The sequence below is a fragment of the Protopterus annectens genome, chromosome 14.part0 (assembly GCF_019279795.1).
Source record: "Protopterus annectens isolate FY-2018-M chromosome 14.part0, PAN1.0, whole genome shotgun sequence".
NCBI lineage: Eukaryota > Metazoa > Chordata > Ceratodontiformes > Protopteridae > Protopterus > Protopterus annectens.
The window spans coordinates 461,512,282-461,528,695 of NC_056748.1; the positions used below are offsets into that span (position 1 = coordinate 461,512,282).

The 16,414-nt window shown below is 40.6% G+C and overlaps 1 protein-coding gene across 1 annotated transcript in view; it reads left to right on the forward strand.

Moving 5' to 3' along the window:
- DNAJB12 (DnaJ heat shock protein family (Hsp40) member B12) overlaps nucleotides 1–12,857 on the forward strand; it is a 1,115,823-nt gene extending 1,102,966 nt beyond the window's left edge. The window contains exons 8-9 of the mRNA XM_044056212.1: nucleotides 10,723–10,879; nucleotides 12,424–12,857. Of these exons, the coding sequence (XP_043912147.1) occupies nucleotides 10,723–10,844 (122 nt within the window). The 3' untranslated portion in view covers nucleotides 10,845–10,879; nucleotides 12,424–12,857. The remainder of the gene's footprint in view (nucleotides 1–10,722; nucleotides 10,880–12,423) is intronic.
- The last annotated feature ends 3,557 nt before the right edge of the window (nucleotides 12,858–16,414 follow it).

Consider the following 16,414-nt stretch of genomic DNA (forward strand, 5'->3'; position numbering starts at 1 on the left):
GACTCCATTCCTTCTGCCTCCCCCCCCAGAAGAATTTTCATTTGGGGAAACTCTACATTCAATGAGGGAACATTTCCAATGGCAGGGTCAGGATTTTTCTGATTCTAGGAAAAGGCTAAGGACTTTTTTACACTTACCACAGCATAGGCCTTTAGCCATACCACCTATACTATCAGTTGTTGATGATGCATACAATGATGCCAGTTCAGCCCCTGATTCTCTTCCCCCGGCCCCTGCCAAACCAGACAGATATTACAGGGTCCCAGATTCTCACTTCCACTTGTACAAGGCCCACGCTGCAGACCCAGAAACCATTTCTCAGGGCCCTAAGGGTGTTGCAGCTGCCTCTGCCAAAAACCCCCTACCCTCTGAAAGAGAATCAAGAGCATTAGAGAGATGGGGTAAAAAGGTTTATACATCTGCTACTCTTTCTGCCAGGAGTTTTAACTGTCAATTTCACATGATACAGTACCAGGAATTTTTGTTAGATCAGCTGAATAAAAAGCTTTCCTCTCCTGAACCTTTAGACCGTAAGTCCCTTCAGGAGTTGGTACACAATTCTCAGCAGGTCAGTAATCATTTTTTAAAATGTGGCTATGATGCACTGGAGGCTTCATTTAGATCAGCTATGACTGGAGCAGTGATTCGAAGGCATGCCTGGCTAAAAGAGCAATCCTTGCCAGACCATGTTAAGTCTAAACTCCTAGATGCCCCTATGGAGAAACAAAGTTTATTTGGCTCCCCTGCACAGGTGGTTCTAAAGAAAATGGAAGAAAAAGCAAAATCTGTGTAAACAGTCAAGGATTTTCTGCAGGTCCAACCTCCGAGGTTCAGCAGAAATTGGCCTTCAAAGAATTGGTCCTTTCCAGACACCTCCAGAGCACAGAGAGGCAGAAATAGACGCCCAAGAGGCAGAGGTCAATCAAGGGGTGCCTACAGGGGCCGTCAGTGGCAACCTGACAACCAGAGGAGTGCCTCCACAGCTGCGACTGCAACCACTTCCACAGGACAGACACAATGACTTGGCTCTGATTCCGCCTACCAGGGAACAATTGGAAGCACCCTTGGGCGGAAAGTTAGCTTTATTTTCAAAAAACTGGCATTGCATTACAGGAGACAAATGGACTTTGCAAACAATAGACAAAGGCTACAGGTTTCACTTCCACACTTTACCAAAAAGAGAGGAATGCCAAACCTTCCACCAAGCCAGAAGTCAGAGGCTCTAAAACAAATCATCAACTTACTAAGGATGAGAGCAATAGAAAAGGTACCATCTATGGAACAAGGCCAAGGATTTTACTCCAGACTATTCCTTGTACCAAGAAAAGAAACTCAATGGAGGCCTATTCTCGACTTGTCCGCACTGAACACATATCTCATTGTACCAAAATTCAAGATGCTGACCCTACAGCAACTTCTTCCCATGTTGGGCAAGGAGTCTTGGCTGGTGACTCTAGATCTCAAGGAAGCATACCTGCACGTCCCTATACGACCAGATTGCAGAAGACACCTCAGATTTCTTGCAGGATAAGAGCATTATCAATTCTCAGCATTGCCCTTTGGCTTATCTACTGCGCCCAGAGTATTCACGAAATGCCTGGCATCAGTAATTGCACATTGCAGGCTTCAGGGAATTCAAATCTACCCATACCTGGACGACTGCCTAATACAAGCGGACAACAAGACAAAAATAATAAAGGATTTGGCCTATGTCATACAACTGCTGCAAGCCTTGGGATACACAGTCAACATACAGAAGTCAAGACTAGTGCCATCCCAAAGGATAACATTTTTGGGTGCAGAACTGGACACAATAACTCAGATGGCTTTTCTCACAGAAGAAAACAAAACAACTTCCAGTCTACTTCACGGCATTGACAAGACAAACTCGGCTTACTGCAAGGAAAGTCCTGCAGGCCCTGGGTTACATGGCATCTTGCATAATCTTGATCCCACATGCCAGACTGCATATGAGAAAATTACAATGGTACCTAAGAAATGTATGGTCTCAACACAGACACAGTCTAGAAACCATGATACCAATCATTCCATGCCTGAAAAAAAATTCCTGTGGTGGGCTCAGGCCTGCCAGACCAACAGAGGGTTGCCTTTCCACAAACCACAATCAAAGCAGACCATCACCACGGACGCCTCAGACCTAGGCTGGGGCGCACACATGGAAGACAAGTGTATCCAAGGCCTATGGTCCCAAGACCAGCTGAATCTACACATAAATCTAAAGGAGATGCTGGCAGTGAAGCATGCAATAGAGGCATTCAAATCATTCCTCCAGCAAGGACACCTGCTGATAAGGACGGACAATACCACAGTCATGTGGTACATCAACAAACAGGGAGGCACGCATTCCTACCCTTTATGCCGGATGGTAATGGAACTGTGGAACCTAGGCCTGAATCTCAATATTCAACTGCAGGCCAGATTCGTACCAGGAAAAGAGAATTCACTAGCAGACAAATTAAGCAGAACTACCACGGATGCTCACGAATGGATGCTGCATCCAGATATCTTCAAAACCATAACAAAGAAATGGGGAATGCCAGAGATAGACCTGTTCGCCTCCCCACTCAACCACCAAATGAAGAAATTCTGCTCAAGAGAATACCACCCACAAGCCTGGAGGGTGGACTCCCTTTCTTTCAGCTGGAAGGCCCTGACAGTTTATGCCTTTCCACCTCTCCCATTGATGTACAAAGTTCTACTGAAGATCAGGGAGGAACAGCCAAAGGTAATTCTGATAGCTCCAGACTGGCCAAGGCAGCATTGGTATCCGCTACTGAGAAGCATGTCTCGGACGAACCCATGGCCTCTACCTCTATGGCCTTTACTTCTAACACAGAACAACTACAAGACCCTGCATCCAAACTTGAAAACGCTGCAGCTAACTGCCTGGAAAATTGCATAAAACAAATCCAACCTGTTTTATCTCAGAGGGTCAAGGACATTATCCTGGAGGCTCGCAGACCCTCCACAAGGAAAATATACTCAGCCAAATGGAAGAGATTCCTCATTTGGAGTGCATCAAAGGGAACAGATGTCACGCTTGCAAACCTAGCACACATCCTAGAATACTTAGCAGAACTGTTCCACAATGGCCTGTCCTATTCTTCCATTAAGATTCATGCTTCAGCAATTTCAGCAGAGTACAACATGGATCCTCCTATCTTCTCTCAACCTCTCCTCAGACAATTTCTAAGAGGGATCAAAATGTAAAACCTCCAAGGAAACCACCTCTGCCTGCATGGGATCTCAATTTTGTGCTGGAAAAATTAACACTTCCCCTTTTGAACCAGCAGCATCAGCAGACTTACAGTTCTTATCTTGGAAAACTGCCTTCCTTCTAGCAATCACTTCAGCAAGAAGGGTATCCGAGTTACAGGCATTAATGGCAGTACAGCCTTTCCTTATCTTTCACCAGGATAGAGTGTCTCTGAGAACCAATCCTACTTTCATGCCAAAGGTGGTATCCAGGGTATCCTTGAACCAAGCTATTCATTTACCTACGTTCTTCCCTAACCCACAGAACAGGGGGGAAAAGCTACTACACACCTTGGATGTACATAGACAACTGCGCTACTATCTGGACAGAACTAAGACCAGCAGAAAAACTGACCAGCTTCTGGTAGCATATGCAACAGGAGTGCAAGGAAAAGCAATTTCCAAACAGACAATTTCAAAATGGATAGGAAATTGCATTTGATTCTGTTACTCTTTTCATGGAAAGACAACTCCTGAAAATATCAGGCCTCACTCCACAAGGGTTACAGCCACCACTACAGCTTTCCTACGAGGAGTGGCTACCAAAGACATTTTAGAAGCTGCTACTTGGAGCTCCATGCATACATTTGCCAAGCATTACAATCTTCCTTTATACTCCAGATCCTGAGCAGGCTTTGCAACTGCAGTTTTACAAGGGATCTTAACTACACCATCTTTATCTTAGTGCCTCCTCCCCCAGTTTGGCTATGGTATTCTACCCATATGTTATGACTGCAGATGCATCCTTGAAGGACATAGTACAGTTTTGTACCTACCATAAATGTAGATGTCCGATAGGTATGCATCTGCAGTCAGGATTACCCACCCTCCTTCCCCTCTGTGGTATTCCTAGGGTGCTTACCCCTCTTTCAGCTAGCTGGGGGAATCTATTATGGTGTATTTGTTTGTATGTATATATGTATATATATTTTGTTTGCTACTGTTTGGAATTTTCAACATTTATCCAAATTTAGCCTTCCTAGAGGGCACCTGGCATCTGGGGCAAGAAACACTGAGGAAAATGGCGTCGGCTGATGCCTTTATACCCCAGGAGCTATGACGTCGGGTGAAGTGCGACATCAGCCGAGGCCGGACCCAGACTTTGGAATCAGGCCGACCGTGGGCTGCCTGAGGCAGGACAACCCATATGTTATGACTGCAGATGCATACCTATCGGACATCTACATTTATGGTAGGTACAAAACTGTACTTTTTATACACCTGACATCGTGGAAGAAGCAACAGCATCCGACGCAGAAATCCCAAGACTCTGATAGTCAGACCGACTGCGGGCTTCCTGCAGGCAAATAACCCAAGTGTGATGACTGCAACAGTGAATGCACTCTAACATTTATATTTATGGTAAGTGTACACAACTGTACTTTCCTGGAGATTGCTCAAAAGTATCTGAACTAAAACACCATTCGGCTGAAGATCTCAACCAGTCTTGTAGGGTAAACCCAACATGCTGAGGTGATGTACCGGGTAATATTACTCCAATGGCCAGAGATGAAACATGTCTTCATCGGATGCTAAGGCTCCGTTGATGTGGTCACCCTGCTTGCATTAAACCGGTGTAATTCTGGACATAATAAAATCACCGTTCAAGTGACACAAACCAGAATCCTGACTTCTAGCAACAGCTTTATCCAAGTCTGAGACTCGCTGGGATAGCTGTTGTATTAATAATGACAAATTTCCAATGGAAGAAACTGTCTCTTCAGTAGATAGGTATGGATTGCAGTTGGTTCGACCGGAAGCTCCAGATGATATGTTGGTGATGAATGATCAACCAGTAAATCCACAAATCACTGTAAAAACCAAGAACACAAAAAGAAAGCTGGTAACCAACTACACAAAGCACACCTTTAATCACAAAATTAAAACACATAGTTGTAACAAAAAGTTGAGTGCTTTTGTGCCTAAAATAAGGACTTCATCAGAACACACAACTGATCAAAATAACCAATTTTATACAGCCCCAGCAATTCAGATATAATTTCAAATTGCATGAATTCATTAACCAGTTAACCAACCCCATAATTAATAGTCATTGGCATACCAAAACCTGGTCTTAAAATTTGTGAAAAAAAAATACATACTTATGAAAAAAGTGTGTGTATGTACATGTGTGTGTGTATGTATGTGTGTGTGTATATATATATATATATATATATATATATATATATATATATATATATATATATAAACCAAAGAATGAACCTGGATGCGAAACAATAAAGCCATGGAGAGAAATGTAGGTAAACTTCCGTTTAATAGTAGAAGCCAAAAAACATAAACGTATTCAACACTTCATTTTCGTTTCTAGCACTTCCTCAGATGTGAGCTGTCACAAACCAATCCACTTCATTACTTAGACTCCTGATACTTTTTTTCCCCTAGCTCTTACCTCCTAGGTAGGGCTCCTATATATATATATATTTTTATATATATAGATATATGTATATATTTGCCATCAAACTTTCGATGGCTCATTCTTGAACAGCGTGTGGCCGAAGTATGTTTTCAAAGTCTAACAATGCCGAACTGGAATAATAAGAAATCTTAATAATGAGAGTAAAGCTTGATTCGCTATTATGAGTTTGTAATTTGCAGGGGGTGTGGGGGGTGCAGGGGGGCATGCCTCCTGCTAAAACGTAAAAGGACATACGGACTTTTGAAACCTGAAGTCTGGTATGTTGAATGTTGATTGTCTTGTTTCTAACATTCGACATTTAGGCTAGTTGTTTTTTTGTTTTTGACATGATAGTTCTGTCTTTAGTGCAAAAAAATGTTTCGCCTTTGACATTTTGATGGTAAACCATATATATAGATGTAAGTATGTTTGTATATGTTTAAAAAAAAACATTTTGCCTGCAAAAATGAACCATAAAAACAGACATGCAAACAACAATGAAATAATTAAAGTACAAAATAATACCACTTGTGTATAATTCTAACGTTTCTTCATTGTCGTACTAATTGTATCCTTGAATTTTTGAGTCTCTTATTTGCTTTGCTAATGGTTCTAAACATAAAGTGAATAACAAAGGGAAAGAGGACACCCCTGCCTTGTCCCTCTGGTAAAACACGGTTCGTCAGAGAGGCACCCTTCTATCTTCAATTCTTGATTCTGGCCCATTATGTATAGTTCTAATTTACCCTATTATTCTGTCAAGTAATGCAAATGTTGCCCTTACCCTTTTTGTAAAATTCCTGCAGATGTGATCAAATGCTTTTTCTGCATCAAGATCATACCTCTGAATCTCTTAGAGCAAGAAGTCTGGACAAAGACCCAAAATAGGGACCCTTGTTTTTATTTATTTTTTTTTTTTTTTATTTTTTTTTTTAAGATCGTTCTTACGACCTTAGGAAGTTGATAGAGTAACAGGTTTTCTATTAGCATGAATTTTCTGAATGATGTAAAGTCTGAAACTAAGCTGCTTGCCATTGTTTTCTGACTTCAGTCCTCAATGATTTGTGAGAAAATCACAATTTTCATAGAAACAGACAGAAAATCTGGACGGTTGAGAGGTATGATCAAGATCCACCTCTCCAGTACCACCATTTTGTTATACTTTGCTTCTCTCTGTGTCATCATTTTATTAATGTTGTCCAATGTTTGCCTTCCCTCCACAGAACCTCCAATGTTTGCCTTCCCTCCACAGAACCACATTGAGCATCTATCAGTTTGGCAGCATCTTTGCATTCTCTTTACTGTAGGCAAACACTTGTAATGGTTTAAAATTCAAATATTCCTATGTGGTGCTGGATCTGAAGGGTCTTTACCCTCTTTGATTAATACAGCCACGACAGCTTCTTCCAGGGTGCTGTTACCCCCTCCCCCTTTTTAAAATATCATTGAACAAAACCTTCCAGATCTTTATCACCTCCTCCTTTCCCCTTCCAATCTTGAAGCTTCTATAGGGCTACATCTGTTCCTAGGCACTTCACTATTGATTATACATCACTGGTTTTATCTTCTCTCTTCTGTTCCTGTCTTAGCTGTTAATTGTTGAGCCTCATCTGCTTCTGACCTTGGTATAATTAAGTCTTCTATAAATGTTTCCATCTGTGCCTTTCCTTGGTTTCCACATTCCACTGCTTTATACATATTTTCATAAAATTAACAAAATATCTCTAAAACCTCTGTAGGCTCTCAAGTTAGTTTTCTTGTATAGGCTAAGCTTGTCAATAACCCTTTCTACTTTCTGTAGCCTAATTGTTGTAAAAAATAAAAATAGCTGCTTAAAGGCAACCTTTCTAAACTCATGCATGTTATCCAAATACTCCCTCACTTTACTTTTAGCAGTTTGCAGTTACTTCTCTTCTTCTGTGAGATTCTCTTTAATTCTGCAAGACTTTAACCTTTGTCAACCATTCATTTACTGTTTTTCCCCGTATCTCTCTCTTGCACTTACCATCTGTTTAAACTCCATTTTATTGCACTTACTGTCCCTTCTGAAGATTTTTATATCTTCCTGAATAACTCTTGAACTATTTCCACTGCCCATTTTTTAAAATTGTTTTCTCTTTAACATACGTGGGAAATAGCCAGTGTCACATATTTGCTTCATTATCCTGCACCTTTATCTTAGTTTTTATTGGTGCATAATCTGTATGGATGTGTGTCAAACCTTTCAATTGAATACACATTTTTCTGCGAGGTGTCATTTCTGTCCAGTCTAGGCCAGTTATTGTAACTTGGAGAATGTTATGTAAATTCTGTCTTGAGTTCCTACTATGTTTCACGTTGTCTTCTTGATCCTCTCCATCTCCTAACACCAGTTTGCATTTGAAGTCAAAAGTAGTCCTGCTTCTGGTCACCTCTTGTGCTTTTTTTTTTTTTTTCTCCTCTCAATCATTTTTTTTTTTTTTTTGGAACAAGGAAAAAGGTTTCACCTATAAAGTTTTTCTACGAGTTTCGTTATCAGTGTAATGAAAAGCAGTTCACTCTGTTCGCTGAACTTTTTCTTTCTTAGCCAGTTGTGCATCCAGAAGTGTTTTGATCCTTCAGGAAAACATTCTGAAGAAAACTGGGTACAGCAATTTAAATCCCACACCTGCCTTCTTGCTGGCATACATTTGCTTCTCTTCTGTCTGTTATACAGTAAATAACTGTTTCCACAAACTGCCCCCAGTTTTTAGTACTTTTTCTTTCTTCCGCAATTTTGTCATGATCTAGTCTTTCTGCTGGTATGATTGTATCTTTACTAATATAGGTCTTGTCTGCTTTTTCTTGTCAAAATTTGGAGCATACAATATAATCTGCTCGCTCACTTAAATCCTGCTGTAGAACACTAGTCCAATTGCTTATTTGTATTTTCATAAAGTTAATGTAGCCTGTTCCTTACAGTTTGGCTGGTACAGCAGGAAATCATGAGTTTTCTTTGTGTGTGCAGTCTTCTAGCTTAACTATTTTTTGAAACGACTCTTCTTGAAAAGTGTCATGCTCAGCCAGCCTCTTTTTTTCCATTTCAGCATCTGATTTTTGCCGTTTTATCAGATCATATGAATAGCTATTTAAATCTTCTATTTTTCCAACATTTTGTTATTTGACTGTATATATTTACTCAGTGTTTCGCTTATTTTAAACACTTCTAAGTGCATTTCATGTGGTTTTCTTCTAAATTACTGGAAGCCGTCTGATGTACCAAAACTGCAACTTGAACTTTATTTTGTGCTGAACAGCTGCAAGATTCTTCCCAGCTAGAGTTTTCTCTCCTCTTTTTCTTGTTATTTTTTATGTTAGTTTCCCCAAATTTCTTCTTTGCTGCCATTGAGGCAGTGTAATTATAAGCCGGTAACTGGATTTTATCCATTTAACAACTTTATTGGTTTTATTTCACATTTTTAGTTTTCACACTTGGAGAGGTGTAATCAACCTGTTGGTGAGTGTACAGCCATCGTAGAAGTTATCACAGTATAAATTTTGGTTCAGGTTTGCAGGCCACAGTGTAAGTTCAGATGTCATATCCGAGGTAGAGCACTCGAATAGGTGGTTGTACAGAGGGAGGCTTCCAGAATAATCTGGAGACAGCAGGTAAGTCATATGTAAGGAATATCAGTACATTTGAGTGCATAAAAGCAGTATGATCCAAGAAAGGTAAAAATTGTGATGCATTACTTGATGCATACATTTATGCATGCTTACACTTGTAAGGGGGCAGGTTCTGACATTATTTCGCCCATAGTAAGCAGTACGTACATTTAAATTTAGCAAAACAATAGTGATTCAAACCTAAGTACAGAAAGGTAATGCGTGGTTAAGAAAGTACTACTTGTATTAAAAATGAAATAATCAAAACAGTCCTAAAATGCAGGAAAATATACTCCCTTGTGTATTACGTTTAGAATTAGCAAACTGCAAGATTTATTCATGGAAGCAGATGCATTTATTTTCATAGCAATGACTTTTCTGAAAATACATTTAAGCTTAATGTTCTGCTGAAATGATCGTCTTCACTGGTTAAGCATAAGCAGTGTAGAAACCAGAAAATAATACATTGGAAGCGCAGGCAGTAGTAGAAATATGTGAGTGTTAGATGCAGATGATTCAGGAATATTTACTTACAGAGAAAGGGATGACTGTAGAAGTAGTTTTTGATCATCTGTAATTGCAGAATAGTGGTTTGGAAGTATATGCCAGTGACAGCAATGTATGTTGATCAGCCTGTTGGCATAGATGCAGAGCATGCATTGGCGGTACAAGAAGTTGTGGATTCATTTGATAAGTGGTTTTCTGTGGATTAGCATGGAGTGTTCTGTGAACTGCAGTCCTAACTTCTACCTAGAAGGCAGGTTGTGTGTGTCCAAGGAACACTCACGCTTTGCCTGCAAGTAGAGTCCATTGTGCAAAATTTCACCTACACTGTGTTAACATACATGGTTTATTTCTTTGGTTAGAGTGTTCAAGACACAATATATCACTGTGCATCCATGCTGAGAGGGAACTTAACAGTGCGCTTTAACCTAGGCTTGGGGTGATACAATCCCTCATCACCATTTTAAACAGAACAGACTAGGTTGGACTAAATGACAAAAAGTTAGGCCTTTGAGCTATTAGGACTTTGCTACTTATGCCCTGCCTGATGTAATAATAAAGCCCTGTGGTAGTTTGAGCTCATGCTGCAGCTGAGTTGTAAGTGTTGGTCACTGGTGATCCCATCTATAAAGGATTCAGATAGGATAGGGCTTGAAGAGATTGGGTAAAGAATAAAGAAAACAAAACAGTAGAATGGCAGATGTGAAGAACATTGACTCATCAAGATGGATGGCACACTAAATCCAGGCAATACAGGAGCTCTCGCTGGTAACATTATCTTGTGTTTGTGTTTGACTGCAGATGTGTGGCCCAGATGGTCTATGTAACATTGTATATCTTTTGTTCATGTTTTATTTAATCCTTTGCTTAAGTATTTTTATATATATTTTGCTGTATTCCAGAGGAAGGCTTGCTGTATCGCGCTCGTTATTTTGGGGATAATGAACTCTACTTGAGAGCTCAGAGGATGGGTACACCCAGCTGCACAAGGCTCTCAGAAGTGCAGTCTGCTATGCACAGTTAGGGTTGCAGTGGTCAGAGCCCTTGCCTGAAAACAAAGTAAGACTTTTACCAGTTTATGATAATGGCAATATTTTGTATTTTTCATTTTTATTAACTTTTTAAGTCTATTTGCAGTGCATTCCATTTGATATTACAAAGAAAATGTGTTTACAGAGTTAAATTACCAGAGTGGGAAGGAAGAATGGGTAATGGGGGGGGGGTGATAATCAACCCTGGGATGGTGTAAACTGCTTCCCAGACTGAGAGAAGTCTGGTCCCATTGATTAGTCCCAATTTCTCAAACAATTGCCCAAGGTACTAGAAATGTGCAACAGATTACTGAGCAGTAGGCTGTTATTAAAGGATTGAAGAAGGCTGTAGAGGTGATCCTATATATAGGCTACAACAGGACCAACCCTGGGAATTCTAGGCCAGTGAGCTTGGCCTCAGTATTCTCAGTTAAATGCTGGTGGTGCATTTAGCCTACGGCCGACTACATCCTAAGTCAACGTTTACCAAGTTTTGTGAGTGGATTACATCAGAGCTGGACAGAGGGTGCTGCTAGATGTAGTCTTCTCATCTTCAGTAAAGTATTTTACTTAGCGTCTCACTGTAGGCACTGCTAAGCAAATTTTAAGGGTTTTAGAGTAGTTATTGTGTGAATATTGAGATGGGTAGAAGGTTGGTTTGAAGGAAGAATGCAGAGGGTAGTAGATAAGAAGGATACTATTGAGAGAGGGTGAGTAGTGTTTGTCATGAGTTTCAGTGATGGGACCAATGCTATTGAGTACAGTCATCTTAAAGTATGAAAGGACGTTGAAAGCAGGATCCATGTGTTTATGGGCAGTGCCAATGTGGAGGCCACTACAGAATATAAAAAAAGAAAGCCAAGCAAAGAATCTGATGAAACTAACTAAACAGGCAAAGAGATGGTATTTATTTGCAATGACCGTTGTTTGCCAAGTGCTTTATCTGTGACACAGCAAACTTGCGGTGAAAGTGTATTATTGCCACTGTCCCCCACATTTAATAGTAGGGATTGGCAGTTATGGGGATGAAGAACGTTTACCGTAACCAGCTGCAGCTGGAATGCAGAGGCTGACTTTTCTGATGGCAGTGTTGGCACATTCATGTGTTGTCAGTAAATTGTATTATGAAGGGGTAGACCATAGGAAGCAGTCTTCTGCTTCCTCTGTTGCTGCATGTACATCACTGTGCTAAATTTTTCCTCTTGCTTTAGAAACCAAAAGGATCTCTGCTACAGAGAAGAAAGTGGGACGTTACATGGCGGAAAAGAATGCCTGTTGATGCTTGCTAGTTGACTGAACTTAGTTGTCCATATGTTCTATTTACCCTTTCCTTGATGACAGCCCAGGTCTTTGCTGAAAGCCTTCAAGTAAGGCTAGTTCATACCCCAGTTTAATTTAATAAAAAAAAAAAAAAAAAAGGTAATGCGGGTGATGACTTTGGAATAAACACCTGACCAAGAAGACCTGTTAAAGCAGAGGTGAAAGGAAAGAATAGAAAATTAAACTCAAAATTAATGAATTAATGATTTTTGGTACCAATGCTTAATGATGTTTTTCTCTTCACGTTTTTAGATCATATCCAGAAACTTGACGTGTACTCTGTCAGCTGATATTTCAGTGACAAGACAGAGAAAGGGGTGTGACTGCTACACTGAAATCTTAATGTTATATGCCATGTGGAGCTGATAAAACCAGAAGTAACGTAGGTCATTTTTTTAATACAAGATCTCAACAGTAGAACCCCCAGCTCTTCCTGGAGTGGAATGAAAGTTTTGTGTGGACACTAAACCACTTGGATGAGCATCACGTAAATGTTTAAAACTCTTACTCGTTTCCACTGCTGATGGAACAAAATCTAAATATGGACTTGAAGAAAGAAAAGATAGTTATATATTTGGATTAATTTATAATAACTTGTACATAAACTGCAATTTTAAAACTAGAAAAAGGACTTGATTAAGTTATCCAACTTTTCCTTCCAGAGTGAATAAATTGTAATATGTGTACCTAGTTTGTTTGTGTTTTTTTTTTTGTTTAACTCTGCTGAGTTAATCTCACAATATGTAGACATTGCCAAAATTTGGTTAGCTGCTGTAGCTTCTAATCTTTACCCTTAGGTGAGTATTATAAGGGTATTAATTTTGTTTTTGGTAGCTGACTTGTCTGTGGTGGTCTTGGTAAATATTTGCATTCTTTCTTTTTGACATAATTACTTGAACTGATAGCAGATTATTAAAACTGTCACTTCCAGACCTCTGAATTGCTTGGGTGGTCATTAGATATTTGGTTAATTAACTGATTATGATACCAATAAGCTACTAGACTTAACTGCCATTTGTAACTAAACTTCCAGAAGCTAATGTTTCCTGTTTTTCATAGGTTTTGACAGCCTGCTCATTAGATGTTCTTCTATATCACAGTTGCAGTATTCTTCACTATAGGGATTTCCTGCCAAGGATAAACCAACATCAGGCCAGTATACCAAAGCCTTTAGATCTTGTATGCGCCATACATCACATGTATGCTACCCGTTCAGGATGTAGGGCTTAAAGGTGATGTACAGACCCAAATTACCCAGAAATTCTTGCCACTAGTCTGAACACCATCATTGCTCGTCAGTCTGAACACCTTTTGCTCTGCTGAAGCTGTCAGCTAGTGCCACATTGAGGGTCTTTTCTTCTTTTTGGTCTTGTTCTCTTTTTAATTACCTAGAGTTCATGTCATCCAAGAAGAGAAAATGTCAGTGTAGTAGACAGATTCCTCATAAGGATCATCTGGAACAGTGTCTTTTTTTTTGTCTGTGTGCTTCCCACGACCATACCTTCTGTAGCATTTGTAAAGCATTTGTGCCCAAGGCTCTTAGAAATTGGTTGTCTTCCCTGAGCATCTGTCTTGAGAACCAAAGGCTTAAACTGTTAGCCCAGGGTAGCATGGCCAGATTCTTTGGCTGTCCAGCCTCAACCGGACATTTCTGTAGAAGTAGGTGATAGCTCTGTAGGCTATCTGGTGTCTCTGTTGGATTCCTATGCTGTGATCCCATCAGAGGCCAGCATGGATCTTTTCTTTCTCGCATCCTCTGAGGCTTTGCAGGTATCTGTTCTGCACACTGGGGGCTGCAGTTTGTTGTCTCGGAGGGCCGTAGAAGGATTCTGCAGATTCTAATCAGGAGGAAGTTCCAGGTACTCTACTTGAATCTCGTCAAGGGTTGATGTCCCTATCAAGAAAAGACAGAAGACTAAGTATAATTCTGTAAGCCATAAGGATCCTGAAAGGGAATGGCAGGAGTTTACTGAAGGCCTTTTTAATGCCTTAATGGCCCCGAAGCCTCCTCAAGGGGTTTCTGTGGCTACTCCCCCTTGGACTTTAACTCCATCCAAACTGAATACGCAACCCGATTCCTCAGATGAGGATTCAGACTCTGATGTTGGGTCCTTGTCTTAGTCTTCCCAGATGCAGATAGTCCTGAGTCTTCTTTTGAGGAATTGTAGCTAGAATGATTTAATACTTTTAAGTGGTATTCTTTTGTCTGATATCCAGAAAAGGTATTTTGAGCTGCTTCAGGTGGACACTCCTAAACCTGCAGTAACTCCTGTGTTGGCTGATTTATTAGACACCTTTATAGCTGCTTCTAAGTCTCCTGATTCTTAGCTTCATACTCCAAAGAAACCTAACAAGTTCTATAAAGTTCCTGAGGATTGCCAATTCTTATTTAACTTTTATCCTGCTGACTGTGCTCTGGTGTCAGTTTCCTCTGACAAGCTTTCTAAACATTGAACCTCTTCCAAGTTTCTGCCTTCAGATCAGGATAGAAGTGCACCAGAGATAATTGGTAAGAAGGTTTATACTGCTTCTACTTTGGCCTTTCAGGCCATCAATTACCAGATCCACATGACCAAATATGCTCTGGCTTCAATTGCCAGGCTTTTCAGGTTCTTTCCAACCTCCCTGATTCTGAAGTAAAATCTTTTGTTCTTTGTTTAGAGTTCTACGTCTCAGGTGGCTCGTCACTGTATTACGTGTTTGCTGCTGATGCTTCTTCCAGAGCTTCTGCCTTTGGGTCTGTCACGAGGCATTATTCTTGGCTTCATCTTCAGTCATTACATGAAGACATTAAGGCCATGTTACTGGATTCCTCAGTCTCTTTTGGGCTGCTGCTGTTGATATGTTTGTCTCTTCAAGAAAAAGGTAAAGCTTTGCAGGACCTTAAACATATTTTTCTCTCTCCTATCCCTAAGTTCCAGAGGAATTATCCTACTAGACCTGCCTTTTTTGCAGGCAACCTTGTCAGACCACCAAAGGCAGGAAGAGTGGTAGGCAAGCTCCTTCTGCTAAATCTTCTGTGGACCAGAAGCCTCATTTATCTGAGAAGCCTTGCTTCTCTTTGACATCTTTCCCCCCAAACCCTCAACCAGGTTCCCTTGTCTGTTCAGCTCTCCCTCTGTCTTCCAAACTGGCATCTTATCACCTCAGATTTTTGGATTCTATCATCTGTCAGGGTTACTTCATGATGTGGAAGTCTCTCTCTCCTTTTTCAGGGATTCACCAACCTCTTCTGGAACAACTTCGAAATTTCTTAGACGTTCTTGGGTCCTTGGTGGAACAGGGAGTTATTCAACCTGTCTCCCCTTCCCAAGTAGGATAGGGATTTTACTCCATGAAGTTCCTGGTTCCTCAAAAGGAGGGTGGTTGCAGACCTATTCTGGATCTCAACTTGCTCAACATCTTTCTTAAGGTTTCTTCTTTTCAGATGCTTAATCTTCAAATGCTTTTTCCTCATTAAATATCCCAGGCTTTTCTGGTGTCCTTGGATCTGAAGGATGCTTACCTTCATATTCCTTTTCACCCTCTTTTCAGGAAGTTTTTATGTTTCTTTTTCCTCCTCTCGTTTTCAGTTATGTGCTTTGCCCATTGGCAGTCATAAAATGCCTGGCTCCTCTGATTGCATTTTGCAGGCTGCAAGTCATTCAGAATCTTCCTTATCTAGACCACCTGTTGCTTGAGACACCTTCTGTCAGTTGCCTGTTGCAGAGTCTGGAGTTTATTATATCTCTCCTTCAAAGTCTGGGCTTCACTGTCAACTTCCAAAAGTCTGTCCTGACTCTGTTAAGATCGTGCGTATCTGGGTTGCAGGATTCAGACAGTGCCAATGTTGGTCTCTCTGGTACCTCCAAAGGTTCTGTCCTTGACAGCTTTCTTTGTCTTTTCTTCCACTGCCTGCTATTCCAGCCAGAGAACTTCTTTGAGCCCTGGGATTCATGGCTTCTATTCCAATGCTTCCTCTTGCCAGACTGCATATGCAGAAGCTTCAGTGGTACCTCATTTCAGTTTAGCTTCAGCATTACCACCCTATGGATTTCAGAGCATCTCTCCTTTACCTAAAGTGGGAATTCGAGTGGTGGATTCCGCAACTTACCCTTTACCCAAGTGTACCTTTTTGACTTCCAATTCCTTCTCAAGAACTGTTTATCAATGCTTCAGAGATGGGGTGGGGGGCTTCCTGTGGTCACCTGAAAGTTCAGGGTCTTTGCACCCCCTTCAGAAGTCAGACCATGTCTACATCAAA